This window comes from Mustela erminea, chromosome 2 (genome assembly GCF_009829155.1).
Source record: "Mustela erminea isolate mMusErm1 chromosome 2, mMusErm1.Pri, whole genome shotgun sequence".
NCBI classification, from domain to species: Eukaryota; Metazoa; Chordata; class Mammalia; order Carnivora; family Mustelidae; genus Mustela; species Mustela erminea.
In genome coordinates this window covers 154,704,262-154,729,112 of record NC_045615.1, presented here as the reverse complement: position 1 = coordinate 154,729,112, position 24,851 = coordinate 154,704,262, and the positions used below count along the sequence as shown (strand labels likewise).

General features: G+C 38.0%; 2 protein-coding genes across 3 annotated transcripts in view; both read right to left on the bottom strand.

The window, feature by feature from the left end:
- Positions 1–786, bottom strand: part of DCK (deoxycytidine kinase) — a 28,184-nt gene extending 27,398 nt beyond the window's left edge. Inside the window, exon 1 of the mRNA XM_032334534.1 lies at positions 405–786. Within this exon, the coding sequence (XP_032190425.1) occupies positions 405–495 (91 nt within the window). The 5' untranslated portion in view covers positions 496–786. The remainder of the gene's footprint in view (positions 1–404) is intronic.
- A 2,947-nt stretch (positions 787–3,733) lies between these two features.
- MOB1B (MOB kinase activator 1B) overlaps positions 3,734–24,851 on the bottom strand; it is a 53,434-nt gene continuing 32,316 nt past the window's right edge. For both annotated transcript variants that reach the window (XM_032334532.1, XM_032334533.1), the window contains exons 2-6: positions 23,606–23,772; positions 22,071–22,164; positions 16,428–16,561; positions 13,630–13,793; positions 3,734–11,014 (exon numbers count right to left, since the gene is read on the bottom strand). In XM_032334532.1, coding sequence (XP_032190423.1) covers positions 10,937–11,014; positions 13,630–13,793; positions 16,428–16,561; positions 22,071–22,164; positions 23,606–23,772 — 637 coding nt within the window. In that variant the 3' untranslated portion in view covers positions 3,734–10,936. The remainder of the gene's footprint in view (positions 11,015–13,629; positions 13,794–16,427; positions 16,562–22,070; positions 22,165–23,605; positions 23,773–24,851) is intronic.

Below are 24,851 nucleotides of genomic sequence, written 5' to 3'. Positions count from 1 at the left end.
TAATTGAATGTACATAAATCACACCTCAAGAACACACACACACACACACACACACACACACACACACACCCAATACAAAAACAAAACCAAGAACAGCCCTTCCCTTTGCGCAATCCCAACAAGGGGAGGAAACTGGACCAAAGTGCACCTTCGCGAGGCCCGAACGCTCTGGCGCGCACGGCCCGCGGCCTCGGGGCCGCCGCCAACTCCCGGGGCCGGGGCAGAAGCTAGGCAGGGCGGGACAAAAGGATTGCGGAGCGAAGGGAATTCAGGCCGCGTCCGCATCCACACGGCCGGGCTGGAAGAAGGCCCTCACTGAGGAGCTGCACAGATGCAGGGAAGGGCGGCTGCTGCCGCCGCCGCCGCGTCCCCCCGCTTCGGGAACATTTCCCGAGGCTCCTTACCGATGTTGCCTTCGACGGCAATTTTCTTGATGCGGGTCCCCTCAGAGCCGGTCGCGGGAGATGGGCAGCTCCTCTTCGGCGGGGTGGCCATTCTGGTCTTGCGGCGGCCCGGAGCGCTAGCAGGGAGGGCTGGGAAGAGGCCGCAGGTGCGCGCGCTGGGGCTCGCGCCGCTGCCGAACGTGACCTGACACGCAAGCCGAGCTCCCGCCGCCGCAGGTTCTCCAGCCGGCGGGCCCCGGGGTTTGATTTTGGCGCGCGGAGGCCGCTGCCGGTGGGGGCGGGACTGAGGCGCGGCCACCCGCCCTGCCGGGAAGCCACGCCCCCTCCCTCTCCGGAGCTGGCGGGGCCTCCCGCGGCCCCTCGGCCTCGGACGCCGCGGGCGGGGCCCCTGCGTGCGCGCCCGGCACGTCGGGTCACGCGGGGGCACGGGGCGGGGCGGCGCGCGCAATAGCGCGCCTTTTTCCTGAGTCTGGGTGGAGGCTCCGGAGACCTGTGGGACCCGGGGGTGAGCGCCGAAGGTAGAGGCTGAGCGAGGGCAGGGTGCCACCGCCTCCATCGCCGTGAGTGCGCCGGCCTCCGCTCTGAAGAACCGGCCTTCCCAGTGCGGCCTGTGGACTTAGAGCGTCTGGAACGCAGCTGGCTGGGAAGCAGTGTGCGGTGCAGAGATCACACGGCTTCCCTGTGTCGTCGGCTGGAGGACGAGCGTCGTGCTGCAGTGCCGCCGGCACCCCAGCCCTAAGGAGATGTAGGGCACTGTTGATGCGTGCCAGGCACGGTTTCGAGAGCTGTTCTTGAATTAACTCGCAGTTAGTGTCCGTGCAGGAAATCCCACCATTAGCCCGATTTCTCAGTGAGGAAACAGGCACTGGGAAGCTACTCGTTGGAAATATCAAAAGCAGTGAGTGGATCTGACTCAGGAATGTATGCAGTCCGACGCCACTCCACAGCGAGCTTTTCCTGAGGTCAGACCACTCTCCGAGTCCCATTTATGTTGAAAGAGAATATGCCACCCCAAAATATGCACTATGACATTGTTTCAAAATAAAGGACAAGGACACTCTGCCCCTCCTTTGTCCCCACTGAAAGCAGGAGATGAATCTGTGTGAAAGGCATCCTCCCTGTACCAGGAGAGCAGAAGGCCTCATCACCAGATGGGGAATTCAGGGCCAGAAGGCCTATTAACAAACCTTGCTACTTCACCAATTTATTACCCCAAATCCAAACCCCATTTGTCTTGTCAATTCTCACTAATTTACTGTTTGTCTAAAAGATTAAATGACCTACTTTGGTCATTACTTTGTATGTAGCTCCTATATATATACACACATAACGAAATTTGGTTTCCTATGAATCTGTCTTGTGTCAATACGATTATTAGACCAAGCAAAGAACTTAGAAGGGTAGAAGAAAGTTTTCTGCCCCTACAATGCTATGTAGAAGTTACCACGCTGGTTGATAGGGTTCTGTATGCATGGCTAGAGACAGCTTAATTTTGCATGCCCTACACCTGGCACAGTTAACAAATGCTAATTTTTGAATGCAAACCTATGTGCCATGAACTCTGCTAAAAGACTCATCTAGCTGGGAACAGATGCAGTGTAGAAACACCCAGAATTCATTTTTAATCTTGGTAACATCTGCTAAACTCACTACCCCGTCTAGAAGTTCCTGGGTTAAATAGTCTATAGAAACCAAATGCCCTGTTACTCTGTTTTTACCTTTCAAATACCAAGACATGAAATGTGTCTTAATGGTAGAGTCAGAAGGGGTGTAAACAGTGAATCCGTTCTAAGAAATAGAAGGCACAAATTAAAATGTGAATTCATGGGGAACTCTAGAATAAAAACAGCAAAAATCATTCTTTGTTAACATCCCTATAATTATTTTGATGTTATTATGTTTATTACATTCATTTATCCCCCTAGTGATTAGCAGCAGGACCGCTGAAATGAAAAAGCCTCAACACTTGTCATCAGGGATGGCAAGGAAGCCCCAGAATCCATGGAGTGTTATATTCTACACCCAAGCTTAGAAAACCCTTGAAATGGTAAAGATACTGGCTGTACTTAGAGTTAGGCAGGGTGAGGGAGACCTTCAAACAAGAGGAAAGTAGAAGAAAAGAAATTCCATATGAATCTGATAAAGATGTTTCGAGTTGAGAACCAGGAATACCCAAGTGTGATTTCCACAGAAGAAAAGTAGTATAATGCCGAGATTGAGAGGTTTAAGCAGTGGAAAATCAAAGACTAGGTTCAGATTCCAGCTCCGCCAGATTCTGGGCTGTGAAAACTTGAGTTCTTCAAAGCTTAAGTGTTCCTTAAAAACACGAAGTAGATGGGGGAAAGAGGGAAACCTAGCTTTCTTGGCATCAGATTCAGCATAATTTACTATTTTCCTAAATAACCTTTGGATAATACAAGAAAGAGGTAAGAGAAAAGCACTTTTAAAAAATATCCTTGATTTTGTGGGTGCCTGGGTGATTCAGTCAGTTAAGCGCCAAACTCATAGTTTCAGCTCAGGTCGTGATCTCAGGGCCCTGATCTCAGAGCTGTGATATCAAGCCCTGCACTGAGCTCTGGGCTTGGGTCAGAGTCTGCTTGAGATTCTTTCCTCCTCTGTTCCTCCCTCTACTCACACGGCTTTCTCTAAAATAAATAATATCTTAAAAAAACAAACAAACAAAAAACTCCTTCATTTTTATCTACAACTCCTTATCTGAAACCCTTGTAGCCAGATGTTTCAGAATGCAAACATTTTGGGATTTTAGAACCATCCAGTCGTGTAGTACATTATGTATGTAACCATCCCTCACCCTCCTGCAGAGGTGTTAAACTAAATACACAGATAATTTGCAGTGAAACACAGATTTCACATTAAGTGGGATTGAAAACAGGTTTACTCCAGATTGGGTTAAGTTTGCACCAAATTCAAGAAAATACTTGCAGTCTTGCAAGCTTTTCAGATTCTTGAATTGCGATAAAAGAAAGGTTGTTGGAACACCCAGTCAGTTGTGACCATGCTACCATTTTCACCCTTCTTTGCCAGAAATTTTACAACTCCTTCAATTTGGGAATTCCTTTTCTTCTGTGGGAATGCTGGTATAACTAAAGCAGGATCTTGGGGCACCTGTGTGGCTCAGTGGCTTAAGCCTCTGCCTTCGGCTCAGGTCATGGTCTTAGGGTCCTGGGATCAAGCCCTAAATCGGGCTCTCTGCTCAGCAGGGAGCCTGCTTCCCTTCCTCTCTGCCTGCCTCCCTGCCCTGCCTGTTTGTGATCTCTGTCTGTCAAATAAATAAATAAAATCTTTAAAAAAAAAAAAAAAAGACAGGATCTTGACATACAGGTTTATTAAGAAAACTCTAAAGCAACTCAGAAAATGAGAACAAAGGGGGGAAGAAAAAGTCCCTGAACATTGATAAGTAGTGATTACAGCCCATGCATTTGTATACAGCAATCTAACAACTTCTGTAAAATGGTATTTATTGACTTAATAAGCTTGGTTATAAATTACTCCTTGCAACCATCATTATTGCTGAGAAACATACGAATGCAGAAGCCATCATAAAAGCAAGAGTGGGGAGTCAGGGTACTTCTAGCAAGTCTGAAGTGCAACAGCATAATAACTTGCTAGAAGGACATGAACAGGGAGCCATGGATCCCATACAGCTCCTTATCAAAGGAAAATATATTATGCTGCATGCTAGGTCATCAAGAAAATGTGACACTGTACTCAATAGGCTACTTAACACAGGAGTTTAACATTTATTAAACATGGTTACTTAAAGGAATATTTAGAACTTGATACCAAAATGCATCATTCCAAATAGTATTATATAGTGAAGAATTAACTATTTAAATTTAGTACAATAGAGGCAAGTGAACCTAATTATGAAAATATAGTTAATTTTTACATGGGTGTTTATTTCTTTATACACAATGGATGCTTTGTAGATACTATACGTGCAAAATAACAAGGTGTTTTCATTAAAGTTACAGGCACAAATCTTATCAGTTTGGACTAGTATTTCTTCCACTCCTATCTTTTCTATAAATATCAATTAGTGACACTGGGCAACTGTGGTGACTTTATGGTCCAAACACAAAATGCCTCTAAACATAAATATCTCTAAATAATGACTCTGAGAATACTCTAACACACACAATTCCTTCTGGAATTTAGGTATCAGGGCAAAATGAAGATCCTCCAAAACTGTTTATTAATATTCCTTATTGGTCTATAACGAAAATAAAATAATAGGTAAAAGCTTGATAGAAAGGCCAACAATTATGTTGCTAACCATTCTCATGGCAGCAGAATATTTAAAGAAAACAAACAAAAGCACTGGCTTCAAGGTCAAGCCTATTTGGGTTTTTATATCTTGGTCCTCATCAGTGACTTATACAATTCCTGGGTTTCAGTTTTCTAGTATGTAAGTCAATGAGATACAAAGCTCTGGGGTTGTTGTGAACCTTATTAAAAATAAGGCCTAACAGGGACACCTGGGTGGCTCAGGCGGTTAAGTGACCAGCTCTTGGTTTCGCTCAAGTCATGATCTCACAGGTTGTGGGATGCAGCTCCACGTCAGGTTCCAAGTTCAGCAGGGAGTCTGCTTCAAGATTCTCTCTGCCTGTCTTCCAACTCACATGCACATATTTGTGTGCTCTTCTCTCTCTAAAATAAATAAATCTTTAAAATAATGCCTAACAAATCTCATATGTCCAACATATTCCATACTTTCAATATTTCTCTAGTAATGTGTGTAATGTGGGAACATCTACAGTAAATAATCAGTAATGCCAAGTCAGGATTCATGGCCAAACATAACTATTTATTAATTTTTTAAATAAACATTCAGTTTCTTCCTTTAAAAAAAAACCCTAGAATTTAAATATTTCCCATCCCATCACATACAAGTCTATATACGTTATTTACATCTCTCAAACATATTACAGATTTTCTAACATTCAGTATCCCCTTTTAAAATAAAATGATGGAGCAATTAAACTTTGATGATTAATAACTAGAATTTGAGTAATCTTGGCACAGTTTTCAATATAGTGTTCATGTTGCATTTCATATTTTAGACCATTTTTCCCCATCCAGCTACTTAAAATAGAGAAAAACTGTGTATCTCCATGAGAGCAGGATGCCTGTCTTTTGTATTCTCTGCAATATTTACACAGTGTGAATGCTGCCACTGTGTTTCCATTTTTTGGTACTGGCAATATTCAGCTTTTGTCCTCAGAAATGATCTCTACTCAACTTTTAAGTCTTGTCATGTTTACTCTATTCTCTCTCAACTAGATTTCATGACAGTTCCTTCATAATTTTCAGTAACAATGTATAGGAAAATTTCAAACAGAACAAACGTTAAGTGTTCTCCACAGGATTAGGGTCCTTATCACCTTAGTTATGCATGTACAAAAATAACAAATACAATCTAGTGGCTGTAAAAAACTATTTCCCCTAAAAATAATTATTTCTGTAGAACAATTTAAGGAGAAACATGTTCTTAACATGAAAATGTGCTAATCTATTTTACAATTTGCACAAGTATTTCAGAACAAAATAAAAATGAAAACATGTGCAAAACACCAACATAAGAATTTAATAACACAGAAGAAAAATTAAATATTAACAAAAATTTTATATCACTAATAATCTCTGGTTCAGTGACATAATTTAAATGAAGCTGTCAACCAAAAACAACCCAAAAATACTTACATAAGTTGCACCTTCCTACACTTCTGCCAATGTACTGACAGAAAGTACTTCACAATCAGTAACAAGGAGGACCTGCACAATAAACCTATCTGTCTTGTTTTCTTAGTGCGACGGGGGGTCAGGAGGTGGTAAGTCAATAGCTTAAGGAAAAGGAGATGACAAACAGAGTGAAAAAAGGCCAGTGATTTCAGTAGCTTTGAGAATTATAATCTAAAATTTTCTATTGCACAGCATTACATGCCCCAAAAGAATTTGCATCATACTTGAAAAACTGAGATTATTCAGTATTTTAATCTGTATTTTCTCTCTTTTGTCAAAATTTAAGTACCAGTCCAGCTATAAATGGAAGACATGGAACATAGTATCATACCTTTAAAATAAATTATTCTCTATGACTAACTCATTAGGAACATCTTAAAAATTCAAATTGTTTTCAGAATTGTTGTATCTTAAAATTAAACTTTTCCATGAAATCTTGACATATCTTTACCTATAAATATTAATTTCATACAACATTAAACCAATACAAAAAAAAACAGTAATTCCTATGGGTGAATCTTAATATTATGACAAAACTCCAATATTTAAGTTATTTTAGGAGTGGTTCTTCAAGTGCTGACCCAGCATACTATTTGTAAAAATTGGGTCTATTCTTTAGTATTGCAGATTAAGTTGCAAAATCAGTTTTCTCCTTGGTATACAGTCACATTTTCAAATTACAAAGTACAAATTACAAGTCCCACATCTTTTAAAAAGACACTGAAAATTTTAAAGTTATAAATGATATATGAAATGATTATACAATTTTAAATATTTTATCTGTGATATGCAGGCATAAAACTCAGCATAATTATTATATAAAATTTATTCCAATTTCTTTGTACAATGATCTGCAGTCTTTAAATTCTTATTGTTCATTTGAGTGAAAATATGTTTAAAAAGTAAAGGCTGTTGTTACTTTAAGCTACTTCTATCTTAAATATTGGATCCATTTTTTTCTTACTATCCCTTCAACCAAAAATATCCTACAGTAGTTGAGATAAAATACAAAAGCTATCAGGGAAAGAAATAAAATTAGAAAACAAGAGATAGACTTTGATTTTTTAATTATATTTAGCTGTAAGGTAATTAAACTAAATTTTTAAAAATTAAATAAAACCTATACATCCAAATGATACTGTCTACTTCAAAGTAGTGACATCAGGCACTACTCCTTTATTAAATGATGCTACCAATGCTCAAAACATTTTCTTCTACAAATTCAGAACCTGTGGTAGTCTTTTGAACTTCCCTAATGGTTTAGTTCTAAAAAGACAGCAAAGTAAAGTTGGTTTGGTGACTGAGATAGGTCACATCAAGCTGCCAAAAGTTTTCAGTGCAACTAAAATGATGAATTTTCTTGCATAGTCATAAACCAATTCTCAGGTATCACTAAGTGTTCTAAAAACATGAAACCTTCAAAACATAGCTGGAAAGAATAGTGCTCCCCCAGGAACCACTCTGAAGATCAACTCTCATTAGGATATTTAAGGTATGACATACTTATTTTAAAAGAAAGTCCTACAACTTAAAAACTGTATCTCACATATTTTACCATTTCAGTGGTTATCAAAACCTCTCTCAGAGAGGGTGTACACAAGGTATAAAACAAATGTCATTTTGCTATTTTCCCGTAAGCAAGGAAAATGCTAATACATAAAACGGAGTTTGGTGATTACATGTAAAATATAAGTATCCACATCATCTGTATTTCCTGAAGATAAGAGATTGTAGTGTTCTATCATTCCTGATAACCAGGCAGTAACTCAGTCTGAGATCTATTATACACTAAACCTGTCTTCTCCCACCCAATACATTTTATGCTGACCCTTTAGAATTTGCAAATGACAAAAGTAGAAAGAGCAATCTAAAGTCTTTCAATTTAAAGTAAACTGACCACCAAAGCCTCTACCAGCTAAACTAACACATGCTACTGTTTTAATGCAGTCTAATGTCATGGTTTTTATGGGAAATAAAATAATCAAGTCAGCAAATGAAATCCAGCAGCACCATCTACTGCTTAGTGAAAGATTTTCACTCTTTGTTATTAATTTCTCTCCACCACCTCACTCCATCATTTAAAATCATTCCTAAAACTTGCTTCATTTCAACATTTACCAAAGCATTGTGACAATAATTCTCCGTTAACTTACTATTTTATATTTGAAGCTTTTATTAAGTGGTTGAGAAAACCAACTTTTGCTTTATATCTCTGTATAAAGAACAAGGGGGAAAACCATTATCTTGCTTATTTATAAATTAAATTAAGAGATCTGGAAAGAATCTAAGACACATTCATAAGCAAACTCTGCTGTAAAACCAAGATTTAATCCTTATTCTGTAAGGGGCATCTAAATGCTCATGGGAACTAATCAAAGCAGCGTTCTCTTCAATCAGTTATTTCTCACATGCTCCGGTGAGTGTTCCTTACCTACAGTCATGTAATACCATGTACAATTCCAGGCCTCTCCCTGGGAGAACTTCTCTACTTTGTTACCATATATACACTTACACATCTCCTTACTTCCTAATAATACCTCTGTTGAAAGGAATACTCAGAAGCAGGCACCTGAGATTCTGACACAGTGACAACTCCTATCTACATACAGTAGAAATAGGGCCTACTACTAAACATTAATTTACAGAAACTTTTTTCCATTTTTACAGTGTACTAGTGTGTAAGGCTTAAAAAGAGCAAGAACAATTTTTCACTATTCTCTACACATGGCTATTGCAACCCCTCTGTTACTGGGTTGATATAAAGTCAAATGTAGTATGGAAGACTACTTGAAAAATCATGTGCTTCGTTTTCATAAATAAACAGGACCCAAAATTATTTGACATTAAAGTTTATTTTTGAATCAACCATAGTGGCTGATACTACCTATCTGGGTAATAAAAGATTTGTTTTAAGGAAGTCAGCTTGTTCTCACTGCAATCTGTGAAGAAACATTACCAATAAGTGTCCAATATATTTGCCTCTGCCAGGATTTCCTGTTACTTCTACTATTGGTACTTGGAGAATGATTGTTAGAAATGAAATGGAGAAAAAGGCAGTTCCTAATTATCATAATTGCAATGGCATTAAATTGTATCACTGCTCTCCTTGTTAATGGCAAAAACAAAGTGATTTCATTTTAGATTCTTTCTTACTGACCATTTTTAGTATATATAATTTCAGAACAAGATTTCTATTCTACAAGGAAAAAGGTATGTATTTCAAACTGAGGGAAGACTATAGAGAGGTAACTGAAGGAATGAAATTTACTAGAAATTACAAAATTAAAACTGGAAGCCTGAAAAAGATACTTTTTGAGAATAAAACTGAAGTAAAAAATGCTAAAATTATTTTTAAAACTAAGTTTCTGAACTTTTTACTCATGGGAAGAATTCACTAGAAAGTCATAACAAATAAAATGTAAAAGTTAATACTACCAAATTAGCACTTTCATTGTTTGATATCACTGCAAAGAAAAAGATTTCCTTTCACAGTGGAAAAATCAGAAGTCAGAATGCTTCACATTGGGCCTATCATAAGCAAAGAAGATACTGTATCATTTTAAAATGACAGGCGAACACCAGCTCCATTCACTGAATGGAAATGCTGGAGGGTGATCAATTCCTCCAAACGGTCCTTAAATTTCGTGATTAATGTCTACACCTAAAATTAATAATTTATTTTTAACTTCTCATGGAAGTTGATTCTTAAAAGGAAGTCTCTAAGACTTTGTTTACAAGAAATTGATTAAAATCTTCATGCCACTCTATTCAAGGATTTTAAGACAAGACCTTGTGAACTTGACTCAGCATACTTACCCCATCTATAGCTCCCCATACAAATGAACCCTCCCAACCAAGCACACACTCCTATCCATCCCCTCCTCTTCAAAACAGAAGGGAATTCTGTAGACTTATGGCTCATTTGGCAATTGCTAAGAAAACCTCACAGTTCAGCATCACCTCTGAAGATGGCAAACCTAATAATAACCTGAAATTTTACACCTACAGTGCAGTTAACACGTGGAAAGAAGCTAAAATACAATAGGTATTACACTTCAACATCCTCAAGTTTTAATATCACAGATACCAACAGATGGAAAAAGACCTGCTTGTAGAACTTTAAGCATTTGTTGAACAGAATTACCACCAATATCAAAAAATAATACTACTTTTTTATGTTCTACATGCACAGCTTTACAAATTGTGTTTCTTCAATGTAGTAAAAGCTGGAGATCACCAATTTAGGTAAACTATGGCTTTTATCACAGATGTTTTAAAACATGCATCAGTAAGTGCCCTGGGTAGTATTCCTAATATTTCAAGCCCTGTTCAGTTCTATGTCTGTGCTTTGCACCTCAGAAGTGAGCCTGCCAAGGCACTTAAAAACATAAGTCTCTTGGGGACTTCAAAAACTGGCCACAATTTACACAACGCAGAACCCCATCCATCAGCAATCTAATCAAGTAAGCATTTTCTTTCAACACACAGTATTATCAAAAAGTCTGCAAGTAATCAAACCAAGTAAAAAAACAAAATCCGTATGCCAGCCACTAAGACAAAATTTACCCCTATCAAATATATAGAGAATGGTTCTTGGCTTCCTCTAGCAACAGAGTATGGTTTCATTTATTCAGAATAAAGAAAATCAAACCCAAACAAGCCCCCCAAACCTAGGACAAAAATGACTGAGATAAAAATAAAACACCACAAAATCCATATACACTCAACACACTTCATCTGAGGAACAACTTGCACAGCTCTTCATCCTTTTATCTGTCCTTTGAGGTGAGTTTTTCAATCAGTTCTTGGAGTGGTGCAAGTTCTCTTCTATCGATAAGGTTGAATTCCTACGCATGTCAAAGACAGGAAAAAATAGTGAAGATATATTATTTACATATCATTCCAAAGCAGATTTCTATTAACACTTTTTGGAAATTAGCTTTCAAGATCAATAAAAGTCTAATCTTTAAAAAAAAAAAAAAAAAAAAAGTTTTTCTCTTCCCTAGCTATGTTCTCCATAGACAAATCACTTAAGCACTTCGGATATTATGTGTACATGTCTATAATAACCTTTGAGTAAATCCCCCTACCTCATAAAATTACTGTGGGAACTAAATGTGATCCTGTGTGCTAACCACTTCGTGTAATCCCTGGCATAAAGTGATAACTCAGTAAGTGGGAATGCTTTTTTTGTTTGTTTGTTTTAAGATTTATTTATCCATTTGACAGAGAGAAACACAGCAAGAGAGGGAACACAAGCAGGGGGAGTGGTGGAGGAGAAGGAGGCCCCATATGGGGGCTTGATCCCAGGTCCCTGGGATCAGGACCCTAGCTGAAGGCAGACGCCCAACTACGCTTAACGACTACGCCACCCAGGCTCCCTGTGAGTGTTGCTTCTTGTTAAAAGGGAATAACCTGAGTATCATTCAAATATAGTTAACCTGGTGGGGAACCAAAAAATCTAGCATCTCAGGCAATTTCAGGATTTTAAGAAGAGTGAAAAGAGTTAACAGACCACATACCCTCATAAACTGCTGCCATCTGACTACCCCCTAGATCTAGAGGTACACATATCAGAGATATGAACTTCTCTTGAAAGAATGGGCCCAAGGATAAGGTCCATACAGGCACTGGAACTAAAAATGGGACCATGTGGAAAGGAAATTCTGAAGTGTCAGGTACCTAAGCACAAACCAGTGGAATCTAGCAGATAAGTTCTTTGCCCTGTGGGGAGTACAGCTAGAGAAGGGTAAAAATAGGGTTCTCTAAATAGTATGGCCCAGGGCAGAGGCCCCTCTTGCTCAGTCAAGGGGTGACTGTGTAACTAATGGACTTACCTTTAAGATGGTCACAGTGTCTTGAGATATAAAAAGGCTCGGATGTGGTAAATGCTTTATTTATCAATAAATACTAGCAAATACTACTATTTGCTAAGAGCTGAGAGATAACATTGTACTTTCAGATAAGATCATACAGGAGTGCCTGGATGGCTCAGTTGGGTGGGCATCTGACTTCAGCTCAGGTTGTGATCTCAGGGTTCTGGGATCAAGCCCCGTGACGTGATGGAATCTACACTCCGTGGGGAGTCTGCCTCTGCTCTCCCTCTCCCCCTACTCATGCTCTGTCCCTCTTTCAAATAAATAAATAAAAGTCCTAAAAAAATAAGATCAGGTCATACAGGAAGATAAAACTAACCCCTCTGGTGGAAGAATATCCTCTACATCACTAAAACCTGAACACTGGCCATCATGTTCTGCCTAAGCCAAAGCACAGAAGAAAACTCTGAGATAACATTTTCTTTGTTTCTATGGGTGTCTACAGATGGTATTCCATGGTAAAGTAACTGCTCAGAGCAATAGTTTTGGCAAGTTAAGATCTCCTAAAATGTGTTTATACCGGTGAAATTAAGATACAAAATGTGTGGGGCACCTGGGTGGCTCAGTGGGTTGGAGCCTCTGCCTTCGGCTCGGGTCATGATCTCGGGGTCCCGGGATCAAGTCCCGCATCAGGCTCTCTGCTCAGCAGGGAGCCTGCTTCCCTCTCTCTCTCTCTCTCTCTCTCTCTGACTGCCTCTCTGTCTACTTGTGATCTCTGTCAAATAAATAAATAAAGTCTTTAAAAAAAAAAAAGATACAAAATGTGTGTGTTCAGTATAAGAGGTTAAGTATACAGGGAAAAATAGACCCATTTTTCTTTAGTGGAGAGAGGGTGAGGAGAGGGCATTTATAAGCATATGCCCATAGATATGTAAAAAAAATATTACACCGATTCAAGACTTGGACTTCTGCCTATATCATCGACCCTCTCAACTTCCACCAAAAAAGAGCTGGTCAGCTTAACCATTTCCCACCTCTTTTTCACTCCTTCCTAATTATTATACAGCAGGATGCAAACACCCAACTTCTCTTAGTCTACACCTCTGAGAACTAAAGGGAAAAGGAGGAGGAGGTGAAGCAGAGCCAGAAAAAATGACTAATGGACCTCTGGAATAGCAACTCTGTGGATACAATGAGTAGTACCTAACTTAAAAGCTACTCAGAATATGTTTTTAGAAAGGAGAAAAAAAAGTATTATACGCAAAGTCCACTTCCAGGATAGAATATGATTTTTAAAAAATCTAGGGTAGGCAGAAATTGAGGGTTCAGATGATTCGAAGGAATGCTAATATGCTAAAGGTACCAAGTTCATCTACAGACCTTCTAAACTAGTCAGGTTCCTAACTCAATCCTCATATGGCCTGTTAAATGAAGCAAAGACCCCTCAGATCTATTTTATGAGACTTGCACGCCACCAACTTGGAGAAGAAAGGAATTCAGAAACAAAAGGCCTTATCATCATGGTATGGATAAAAGACAAGAGAGAGAATGCAAATTTTATCCTAACCATATGGATGCAGGATCCACCTCGGAACTCTGCAGATAACTGGCTTTACTGAGAAAAAAGACCTCCTAATTCAACTTACCTGGACAAAAAATATAAAGTGCTTGAAAGATGTATTGAGATGCGCTTCCTCCTGAAGCTGGATTACAGGGTCAAAATGCTGATGATAAATGTGAGCATAAACCCTAAAGAGGCGTTTGAGTATAGTTTTTGCCACAGACATGAAATTCTTCGGAAACGGGACACCTAATAAATAGATAAACAACACCCTCTATTAACAAGAAACAAGAACAAAACAATACGAGTTTGTCAACAAATGGCAACATAAATTAATAAGACAAAGCTGAAAAGAAGTACTCGTAAATCACTAATAATATCCACTGCAGGGGCACCTGGGTGGCTCAGTGGGTTAAGCCTCTGCCTTCGGCTCAGGTTATGATCTCAGGGTCCTGGGATCGAGTCCTGCATCGGGCTCTCTGCTCAGCAGGGAGCCTGCTTCCTCCTCTCTCTCTCTGCCTGCCTCCCTGCCTACTTGTGATCTCCCTCTCTATGTCAAATAAATAAATAAAATATTTAAAAAAAAAATCCACTGTACTTTTCAGAAGGTTTCAACACATCATGAATGAAAATAAACTTTCAAACTTCTATGGAATAAGAACCTGGACATAAGCAAGCCCCTTAAGCCTCTTATTCACCTACAACTTTACTGAAATGAAATAAATTTATACCTAAGATGGTGGTGAATCTAAACTCACACTCACATCCTCAGATTTCTCAACATCAAGTCTCAATGCAAATCTCTGCTGAACACAGTGGATTAACCCTGTTCAGTTCTGCGTACAATGCTAGCAATATACTTTTATATTTTCTCTATGGAAATTATTTCATTACACTTCCAGCTCTACATTTATTCTGAAATTAGCTACGGTCCCTCTCAACGAGGCTCACTGTTTTACAAATAAGAGAACTTTTACAGCACTAAACAAATACAAGACTAGAAAAAAAAAATTCCATGTCCTTTGTTAAACTGGCTAAATGACTCAAATTGGTAAAACACAAGCCAAGTACTAGTACTTCTGGATTTGGTGTTATCACATTGCCTACCACTCATTTAAAAAATATTATAGGTCACCGGGCACCTGGCTCCTTGATGCAACTCCTAATCTTGGTCAGGGTTGTAGTTCAAAGTCCCCTGTCAGGTGTAGAGATGACTTATAAAAAAAAGTCTTAAATACATTCGTGTGTGTGTGTGTGTGTGTGTAGATCACAAAGAAACAGAAGACAAACCAAAATGAAGGAACACTATATAAATTAGTATCCTTATACTCTTCGAAAAGATCAATGTCACGAAGGACCAAAAAAGACTGAAGTACACGTACTACATACTAAAGAAAGCTACAGAAACATGACAAGTAAATGAAAACAAATGTCAAAGATTTTGTTTTACTATAAAGGATATTACTGAGAACATTTGAAAAATCTGAAGATCTGTAAATTAAACAACAGTATTATATCATTGTTAAATTCCTGATTTTGATAGTTACACTGATTTTCTAAGAAAATGTATATTGAAGCACATTTTGATAAAGGGGCATCATTCATATAACTTACTTTCAAACAGTTCAGGAAAAAGAAAACATGATGTTTGGGGAGGAGAAAGATGACAAGTGTGGTAAAACATTAGCCACTAAAAAGTCTGGAAGAAGAAAAAAATTCTGGAAGAAGGATATACAGGGATTCTTTGCACAATTCCTGCAAATTTTCTAAAAGCCTGAAATTCAGTCAAAATAGAAAGTTATAAAATATATTATGGGAGATAAAAGATAAGGTGATAGCACTTAACCAAAATGATTATGATGTATGTAAGTTATGCAGTCCTAAAAAACAGATCTTTTATTACAGGCTCCAAAGCCTTTAAAACATTCAATAAACGTGTTTTAAAACAATCCATAACAGTAACTATTTATATTGCTGTCTCCTCCACCACACCCTTCTTCCAAACTCTAAAAGCATAAAATACAGTCAAAAAGTTGTCTGTTGATAGAAGAACAAATTCTTTTTTTTTCCCAGAAAACATAACGTTTTTTAGAAAAACAAGAAGTTTGAGAGGGTAAAATCATATGAATTACCTAGATGTGAACAATTTCCACTTGAAAGAAAATATATCTTCCTTAAAAGCAAATATAAAAAAAGCCAAAGTCACTCAGTAGATAACAAGCCGCCCTCTCAATCCTGCTGCCTTCTCAGCTCGCTTGATTCCACAGTCTGTAAGATTCACACTGTACTCATGAATTCTAACTCCCTCTCTGCCCCAAACACACTGCAAAACTGGATGCAAGTCCTATAAACTCCTTCCCTAAACAAGACATGGATATGACTGTGGCAGATGACACTCCCTGCCTACCTAGCATTCAGTCTCTTTTCTCTGTAAACAGGGCAAATTTTGTTACTAACCAAGATACACTAATCTTCTTGTTGTTTAATATTACAGAGAGCTTTCACTTAATGTTCATGATAAACCTGGTGTGAAAAAGATAAGACACTTTTATTTATTTATTTGTTTGTTTGTTTGTTTGTTTATTTTTTAACTTATCTGACGGAGAGAGCAAGACAGCACAGCAGGGGTAGCAACAGAGAAAGAGGAAAAAGTAGGCTCCCTGCTCAGCAGAATCCTGGGATGATGGCGTCCAGGATCATGACCTGAGCTGAAGGCAGACACTTAAGGCACCCCAAAACGATACTTCTGAATGTATAAGATTATAAATATTTTGATAGATATGGTAGTCTAGTATGGTTCCTGGAATAGAAAGCCAATAAGCTCTAAAAACACATGAAATTAGATAAATCACAATGGATTCCAATTATACAAAACAATTATACCAATTTTTGATGGAAATAATGTCTCATCATCCAACTGGTCCTGAACCCAAGTCATCAGGTAATCAATATACTTTGGCGCAGAGCACTTAATAGGCTTCTTTATGTTTGTTCCATCTGCCCAATGATACTCATATCTGTATTGGAAAAATAACAGACAGAGATTATTAGTATATACCTATACAAAATGTATATATTTGTGTTATATATGTACATTTATTATGAATGTATATACACAGGACAGGCTTTAAACAATCTGCTCCTCTAAACATATTTTGCATTTGGCATTTAAATTTAGAGCCTTTAAACTGTAACTAAACTATTTTACATTTATCATGATCCAAACTAAGCAGATCCCATCAAACTCATTTTTTGTAAACCTTTCTTTATATACAGCATTTATATTTTAGAATCATAATAGTAGAAAACTTAACTAACTTTCCACTTCTCTGATAAACACCTTTAATCTTTATGGTTGTTTTTATCTTCTTTGAAAAACATTTCTCCTTATGCAATACAATTCTTTTAATTTGGGGCTTTAAATTTTGAGTTAAGGATAGAGAATGACATGGAAGTACCAGGGTAACATGCAACAAGAACACAATGAGTCAATATCTAAGTACATTTGGTTGAGGAGCTAAATATGCCTTTAAAGAAAAATGGCAACCCAAATAAAGACGCCTATAGGACCTGGGTATTAACAGAACTATTCTTTGGTATAATCAATATTGAATGTGCACCTATCACGTGATATAAAATACTGTTCTGGACCAAGGGATACTAAAATGAAAGACACTTTCCATACTGTCAAGGAAAATAGACTAGTAGAGGAGATAGTCTTGTAAATGAGTAGGTAGAAACAGTCTGGCAAGAATGATAACAGAGTTATACACACGCCCACACCCACACATAACCACAACCTGATTTTTAAGACAAGGAATAAGCACACAGCTGAAACTCCAAAGCATAAAAATCTCTAAATTGAACCATCATTTTGTATTTTAGTTTCCAAAAGATTACTTCTACCACTTAGCTTCTCTCTTTGAAGCCAATTTGTTTTTGTTCCAGTTTGAACTGACAAAATGATAGGTCAGTGTGTCTAACGAAGAAGGTGAAAGAAATACAATGGAAAAATATTATAGAGTATTTGAAATGATGAAAATGATCTTGAGATAGGTTAAATAACAAAGCTTTCCATTTAATCACAGCTACTTACATCTGAACAATAAACCTCAACACGATACACCTGAACAAACATTCTAACAGCACACCTTACTGCCAACCCTGGGCAACAGGGATGACTCTCAAGTCCACTTTGAAGGTCTCCAAGAGGAGATTCCCCAACATTTGGCATTCTATTCCACTGCTTCATCACTTTCATGGTCAAGAGATCCTTTCTAAACTGAAATTAAAGTTCTGAGGGGGACTCAGGCCTGTTCTTATTTGATCCTTGAGAGACAGAGACCATCAATGGTAGAACTTTTAGCCATAATTACTCCTCACTTAAAGACAGGTACTTATCCATGTTTTCTCCCACATGTTAAGAAACCTGAAAATTTTTGCCCTTCCTCCCAAACGCATTTTTCATTTTGTTAGTGACCAGGGGTTACATATTCACTTTTAAATGCAAAAATCAAAAGCAGACACAGTTGACCTAAAAATCATTTTCAATTTTCTGAAGTTTTTAAGCATACTAACTTTCAATATCCTAAAGCTTTTAGAAAAACAGAACTAGGGGTAAGGGGTTGGGTGAGCCTGGTGGTGGGTATTATGGAGGGCACGTATTGTATGAAGCCCTGGGTGTGGTGCATAAACAATGAATTTTGGAACACTGAAATAATAAAATAAAATAAATTCAAAAAAAAAAATAAAACTATATACTGCTTATATTTCCTGACCCACTCTTCTTCTTTTGTCATGTTTATACTTAAGATGACTTTATCCTATAACTCTATTTTGCCCACACTGATTTTTTTATTTCACTTTTGTCAGACCATTCTCTTTGAACTGTATTTCTGTCATCATGCTAAGTTCATACCAATCTTTAAAAAAGAAAAAGAAAATATTTTGCAAATTGCAAAATATTCTTCATTTCTTGGTAATAATAAATAATAAATCCTGACAAAATCCTGAGCCATCACTCAGTCACACTTTGCAAGGGGCCAGTACTAAGCTACTAACAAATGCCTCTCCTTGGTACAATGCCAAGCATCTTCTGCTAAAGATGGCAAAGCATGAGGACAACTGTATCTTCTCAGCACTAACAATAGACAAAACTTAAGACTCTCAAAATAAAAAGGAAGGGCGGGAGGTTAAGGGGAGGGAAAAGCAGAAAGACGGGAAGGAGGAAGGGAAGGCAGGAAAAGGAAGGAAAGAAGGAAAGGAAGTAGTTAGAAGGAAGGACAGATGACTGGGAGGAAGAAGAAAAGGAAGAAGGTTTTTTGTTTTTATAATATCTTAATAGAGATCCTATGCCCGCTACTTTTGAAGAATTACATACGTTCTTCCTAATCAGCTATTTAGATAAGGTTTCTCTGAGAAAGCGATCACAGCAGTATTCTGCGTGGCAGTAATTCTCCCTAATTCACAGGTATTGGTATAGTATCAGAAAACCTCACAGTAAATACTAGCCAATTTCAAGGGGGGAATGGCAAATTGAGGTAAAGAAACCTTGCACACACTAAGACGGTAAAGTAATCAGGGTTAACATCACCAGTGATGGGATGGTTGACAGTGTGTGCCCCTGATATTCACTGACCAAAAAATGAGCATTTCTATGGTGTCCTGCCAAGAATGCACAGTCTGAATGTGTCATAAGGAAACATCAGACAGACAGTGTAAGGAAGAGGTCCCCAAGATCACTAACAGGTTTGATGATTTGCTAAAAGAACTTACAGAACTCAGCACATAGTTGTACTCAAAGCTATTGTTTACAACCGTAAAAGAACACAAACCAAAACCAGCAAAAAGAAAAAACAAATGGGGCGAAGTCCAGAGGAAACCAAGAGTCTTTTCCCACTGGAGTCACAGGGACACATGTAAATTGCCCCAAGACTCAGTAATGATAGCACACGTTAAATACTGTCTACCAGGCCAGCTCATCAGAGACTCGGTGTCCAGGTTTTAGTTACTGGGGCATGATCAAGTAGGCACCCTTTCGGTGGCACATATTACAATTCTAGATTCCCAGAAGGAAAGCACTGGCCATACTGTTTGTACAAAGAGTTTAGGCACAGTGACCCAGTCTTGAGTTAGGGAGGTGGGAACCCTTTTGAAATCCAAGTTCCTGGGGCACCTGGTTAAGTGTCTGCCTTCCATTAGGGTCATGATCTCAGGGTCCTGGGATTGAGCCCCACCCCCCCGCCTCAGGTTCCCTGCTCAAAGAAGAGCCTGCTTCTCCCTCTCTCACCACCACCTGCTTGTGCTCTCTCACTCGCTGTCAAATAAATAAAATCTTTAAAAAAGAAAAAAAAAAAAAGAAAAGAAAAGGAAATCCAACTTCCCAGCTGGCTGTCCACAAGGATAGCAACTTTTAACAGGTCTTTCAAGAGGTAACAGGCCTGCTATGTTAACTCTTTTCCATGTAAAGGGCAATACCAGAAAAAGACTGAAAAATTATTCTAAATTATAGGTACGTAAAGAGAGAAGTCAAATAAATGCAATATATATTCCTAGATAGGATACTGAATCCTGGACCAGAAAGGGAAAACTGAGATACTGCTGAAGCAATTATTTAATGTGTATGTGTCCAAATCACAAAAAGTGATCTGGACAGTCTATATGCTGATTACGTAGAAAAGTAACCTAGTTTTTGGAAAATACACAGTTGAATATGAGGGGGAAGAGGCATTAATGTCTACAACTTGCTCAAAAGGTTTAGAAAAAATTAACATTAATGAGTATACACACAGAGTAGGTGATGAAGCAAATGCACTAAGACATTAATAATTGGGGAATTTGCTGCCAAAGAAATATGGGAGCTCCTCATGCTCTTCCGGTAACTTTTCTGTACACCTAAAATTACTGGAAGTTTCAAAGTTTGAAATAGTCTTAAAATATGTTCTTTATTAAAAAATTACCTTAGGAAATATTCAAATCATATTCTTTTGAACATCTCTGATGATGGCAAACTGTCAGCCCTCTTTAAAAGTCCTAGATTCCAAGAAACACCTAAATTCATTTGGAATTAATTTGAAGGATAAGAAAAACAACTCCAAGTAGGTAATACTTGCTCAATATGTGAATCTGCTCAAAAAATAAAGTATGACTATGAACTAGTAACACTGAATCTCTTGGGTAGTCAATAATCTCACTGTTTAAAAGTCACCAAAAACAGTCTACAATAAGTGATTAGCAATCTAAGGCCACAACTTAAAATGATAATACTCCCAAGCACTCGTAAGCCTGGGCAGTGCTGTTTTGCTTTATTTTTTTTTTTTTAAGATTTTATTTATTTGACAGACAGAGATCACAAGTGGGCAGAGAGGCAGGCAGAGAGATGGGGGGAAGCTATCTCCCACAGAGCAGAGAGCCCAACATGGGGCTCGATCCCAGGACCCGAGATCACGACCCGAGCCGAAGACAGAGGCTTAACCCACTGAGCTACCCAGGCACCCCTGTTTTGCTTTATTTTGATATTTAGACCATTATATGATAAGGGTTTAGGGTATATGACTTTTTATATATGTATATGTAGGATATATGACTTTTTATAAAGTCAGCACTAAAAATTAAAACTTTTCTTAATGTCTTGTAAATATCAATTAATATAGCTTATAATAGTAAAATAATAATACAATGTACCAAGTAAGAGTAGAGGCACTAGAATCAAAGCCATTTAGATTTCAATTCTGGTTCTCCAGCTTCTAGATAATAGGACCTTGGACATGTTACTTAACCTCTCTCAGATTCAATTTCTTTTCTTATGTCATAGGGTTGCTTTATGAAGTAAAAGATGAAATGTATGAAAGTCCTAACATTTTAGATAGCACTAAATAAAAGGCAGCAGTCATTATCAGCCATAGTAATAATAAAATCCAGTTTCAAAAATTTATTGATCCAAGCAAACATTTACCAAGTGCTAACTAGGTGGCAGGCACTGTTTTCGCACCAAAAGGGATTTAAATGAAGAAGGAATCTAATAGGTTAAATAAGACATGTATAAATAGTGTAAGTATAATATAAAATAAAGAAATGTAATCACAAAGACAAAAAAGTTAAACAGATCAGGTCTAGTATGAAAAAAATCAAAAGATTTCATAAGGAAGCATTTGATTTAGGCCTTGCAGATGGGTAAGAATTTTTGAAATATTACCAGATAATGACTGGAGGGGGATGGGAAGAGAAGAATAACGGAGTGAGCAAGTTTTCAGAGTGGAAGTAATGGAGGGAATAGTGAGGCACTGCCAGTGATCTACATAGTCTGGATAGACCAAGGAGATCCATAAGCAAAGGGAGGAAAGGAGGAACGCGGATTATACAGGGAGGGCCGTAAAGCTCGGGCTGAGAAGTCTGGACTTAATATTTATCAGCCATTAGTGAACCACTGAAGGAGATGCTGAATACAGAAATCATATGGTCAGAAACTTTCTTCTTATCTAAGAACGTTTAAGTAAAAATGAGAATTGATCATAAACCATGTCTTACTTTGGGCCAGCTGACATCACTGGACAACTTTCCTCTGTACAGAAATCTGTGATTGTTCCATAAAGCATATTAATCTGATTGAAGAAATCCACAGCTGCAAGGCAAGCATTAGTTATAAGAAAATAATTAAATTTTAATTTTACTCAAGCAGAATCATATTATCAGTATTCTTTCCTCTAAAAAGAAGAGGCAAAAGCATACACAGAAATCACAATATTTGGCTACTCTGAAATTAGGGGCTTCTGTTTATTAAGCAACTCCTTTAAGAGGGTAAAAAAACAAGCACAGAATGGGAGAAATTCTTTGCAACACATATAGCCAACACAAATTTGGGGGCGCCTGGGTGGCTCAGTCAGTTAAGCATCCAACTCTTGACTTCCGCCCCGGTCATGATCTCAGGGTCCTGGGATCGAGCCCTACGCAACCACTGTTGCTACCTGCAACAGTGTGGGTGAATCTAGAGGGTATAAGGCTAAGTGCAATAAGGGAGCTAGAGAAAGACAAATACCGTAAGGTTTCAGTCCAATATGGAATTTAAGAAACAAAACAAAGAAAAGAGACAAACCAAAAACCAGACTCTAAACTAGAGAGAACAAATGAGTGGTGGCCAGAGGGGAGGCAGTGGGAAGGGGGAGGAGAAGGGTGAAAGGTAAAGGGCATTCGGAGTACCCGGATCTGGATGAGCACCGAGTAACGTACAGATCGGTGAAACACTATCGTACTTCTGAAACTAATACAACACTGCGTATTAACTACACTGAGTTGAAAATTTTTTATAAGTCTACCCCAAAATAAGAGTATCTCATAAACGTATTTTACTAACTTCACAAGATCATTATTGGTTTCCTTTTTGGGGGGAAAAAAAGGGCATAATGTAGACAAATAATTGAGAATGCTACTGAAAGAAGCAATTTAGCACAGCGGCTGAAGGGTAGTCTCCACTTGTCCTGGTGAGCACTGGGTGACGCGTGGACGTACTGAATCACTATATCACACACCTGAAACTAATACAACGCTGTATGTTAACTAACTGGAATTAAAATAAAAATGTAAAAAACAAAAAAGCACAGTCTCTAAAATCCTAAAGCTCTTATTTATTTGAGCCCAGGTTCTACCATTTGTATGACCAAGGCAAATTACTAATTTTCTGTCTCACCTTATCTGAAGTAATAATAGTACCTACATCGTGAGACTGTAAAGATGAAATATAAATAATCCATGCAGAGAGGATAACACAGGGCGAGACACAGAATTAGTGTTCCATAAATATTAACTGCTGTCATCATTATCATTTTTTTTCTACTGAAGATGGTAAATCTATGCTCTGTTATTACATTGTAACAGGAGACAAAAATTTCATAAAACTCCATACTCACAATAAAATAACATAAAGGCTAAAGTGGCCTGAGGTTATCACTGTAACTGTGGCATTAGGTCGGTAACTAGATCCTTGAACAGACAACATGCCAGCACTCACCTACAATTAGTCTACTAACATAACTTAGAGTCCACCTAGAAACAGAGAGGCTACTTACTGTTCACTGCAACCCATTCATTTAGATCTTCGCCCTCAGGAAGCATGACAGCCATCCGGAGATTGCCACTGCCAAGCGTGGCTTCTGCGTGCTTTAAGAGTTCATACTGGTGAGAACCCTCCGGAATGTTCTTCTTTGGTTTAAAAGTTTTAGAGGAGCGGCTACCACTATGAATAGAAGAGAAAAAAAGAACCTCAATATTTAAGGCATGACTTTCAACAGAGTACACCGTGCTGTACTACTAAATAAATTAACACTGAGGTGATCCTAAAGTCCACAAATAAAGAGCCCTAAATTGTACCTGCAACATTAAATCCCAGCAAAATAATGTTGTAGCTACTATGTGTGATACCCAAAACTCCTACAAACTTTCTCTACATTCCCTACTACAACTTCCAAGGAGAAAGTGAATTTTTAGCTATAATTAATCCAGCTTTTCACCATAAATTAGTGATTTAGAATTATAGGTTGTAGTCTATAAAAACAAAGTATTTCTGTGATTGTTTTCAGTCATTTTATTCCTTTTCACCCCTATTATGTCTCTTGTTCTAGTAAAAATAATTTATTTCCTTCATTAAAGATAATAGTTTTACATCAATAAAACATAAAAATTCTAGAGTGAGAAAGAGAAGCTACATGTTCTACGTTCTGCCCAATTAGAGGAAGCAGCAACAATCTTAATGCAGAATTCCACATATGCAGATAAGTAGCTAGACCTTAATATGGTTGTCTCGCTAAAATTTCTGAATTTGTGTGGATATACACATGCATTTTTTTTCAATGGGTCAAGTAAAACTAGTCTTAGAGTTTAAGAGTTTTTAAGAGATGGATTCTTCTGTTAATGTTATCAAATTCTTATCAAACTGTATTATACCCCAGTCATCCCTTCTTAATACTTCCCTTTTCTTCTCTTCATATAAAAAGGAACAGTTAAGAAAGAATGAATTAGAGGAAGGTGGGTAAGTGGGAACCCTGTAAGTTTAATATTACTAAATCCATACCACCAAAGTCTTCAGACTTGTGGAGCTTATGAATATGAAAAGGGAATTCCAAAAAGAACAACCACCATTATACTTCCCAAGCTCTCTGTAACTTTTCACTCACTACCCCCTTTCTCCCAAGCTTAACCGCATGATGTCTCCTGTCTTCCCCAAGAGAAAGGGTAGTTCTCAATGTTGGTTACATAGTACAGTCACCCGATATGCTTTCAAAAAATACTAAGGATCCTGAGATAAACTAAGAATCC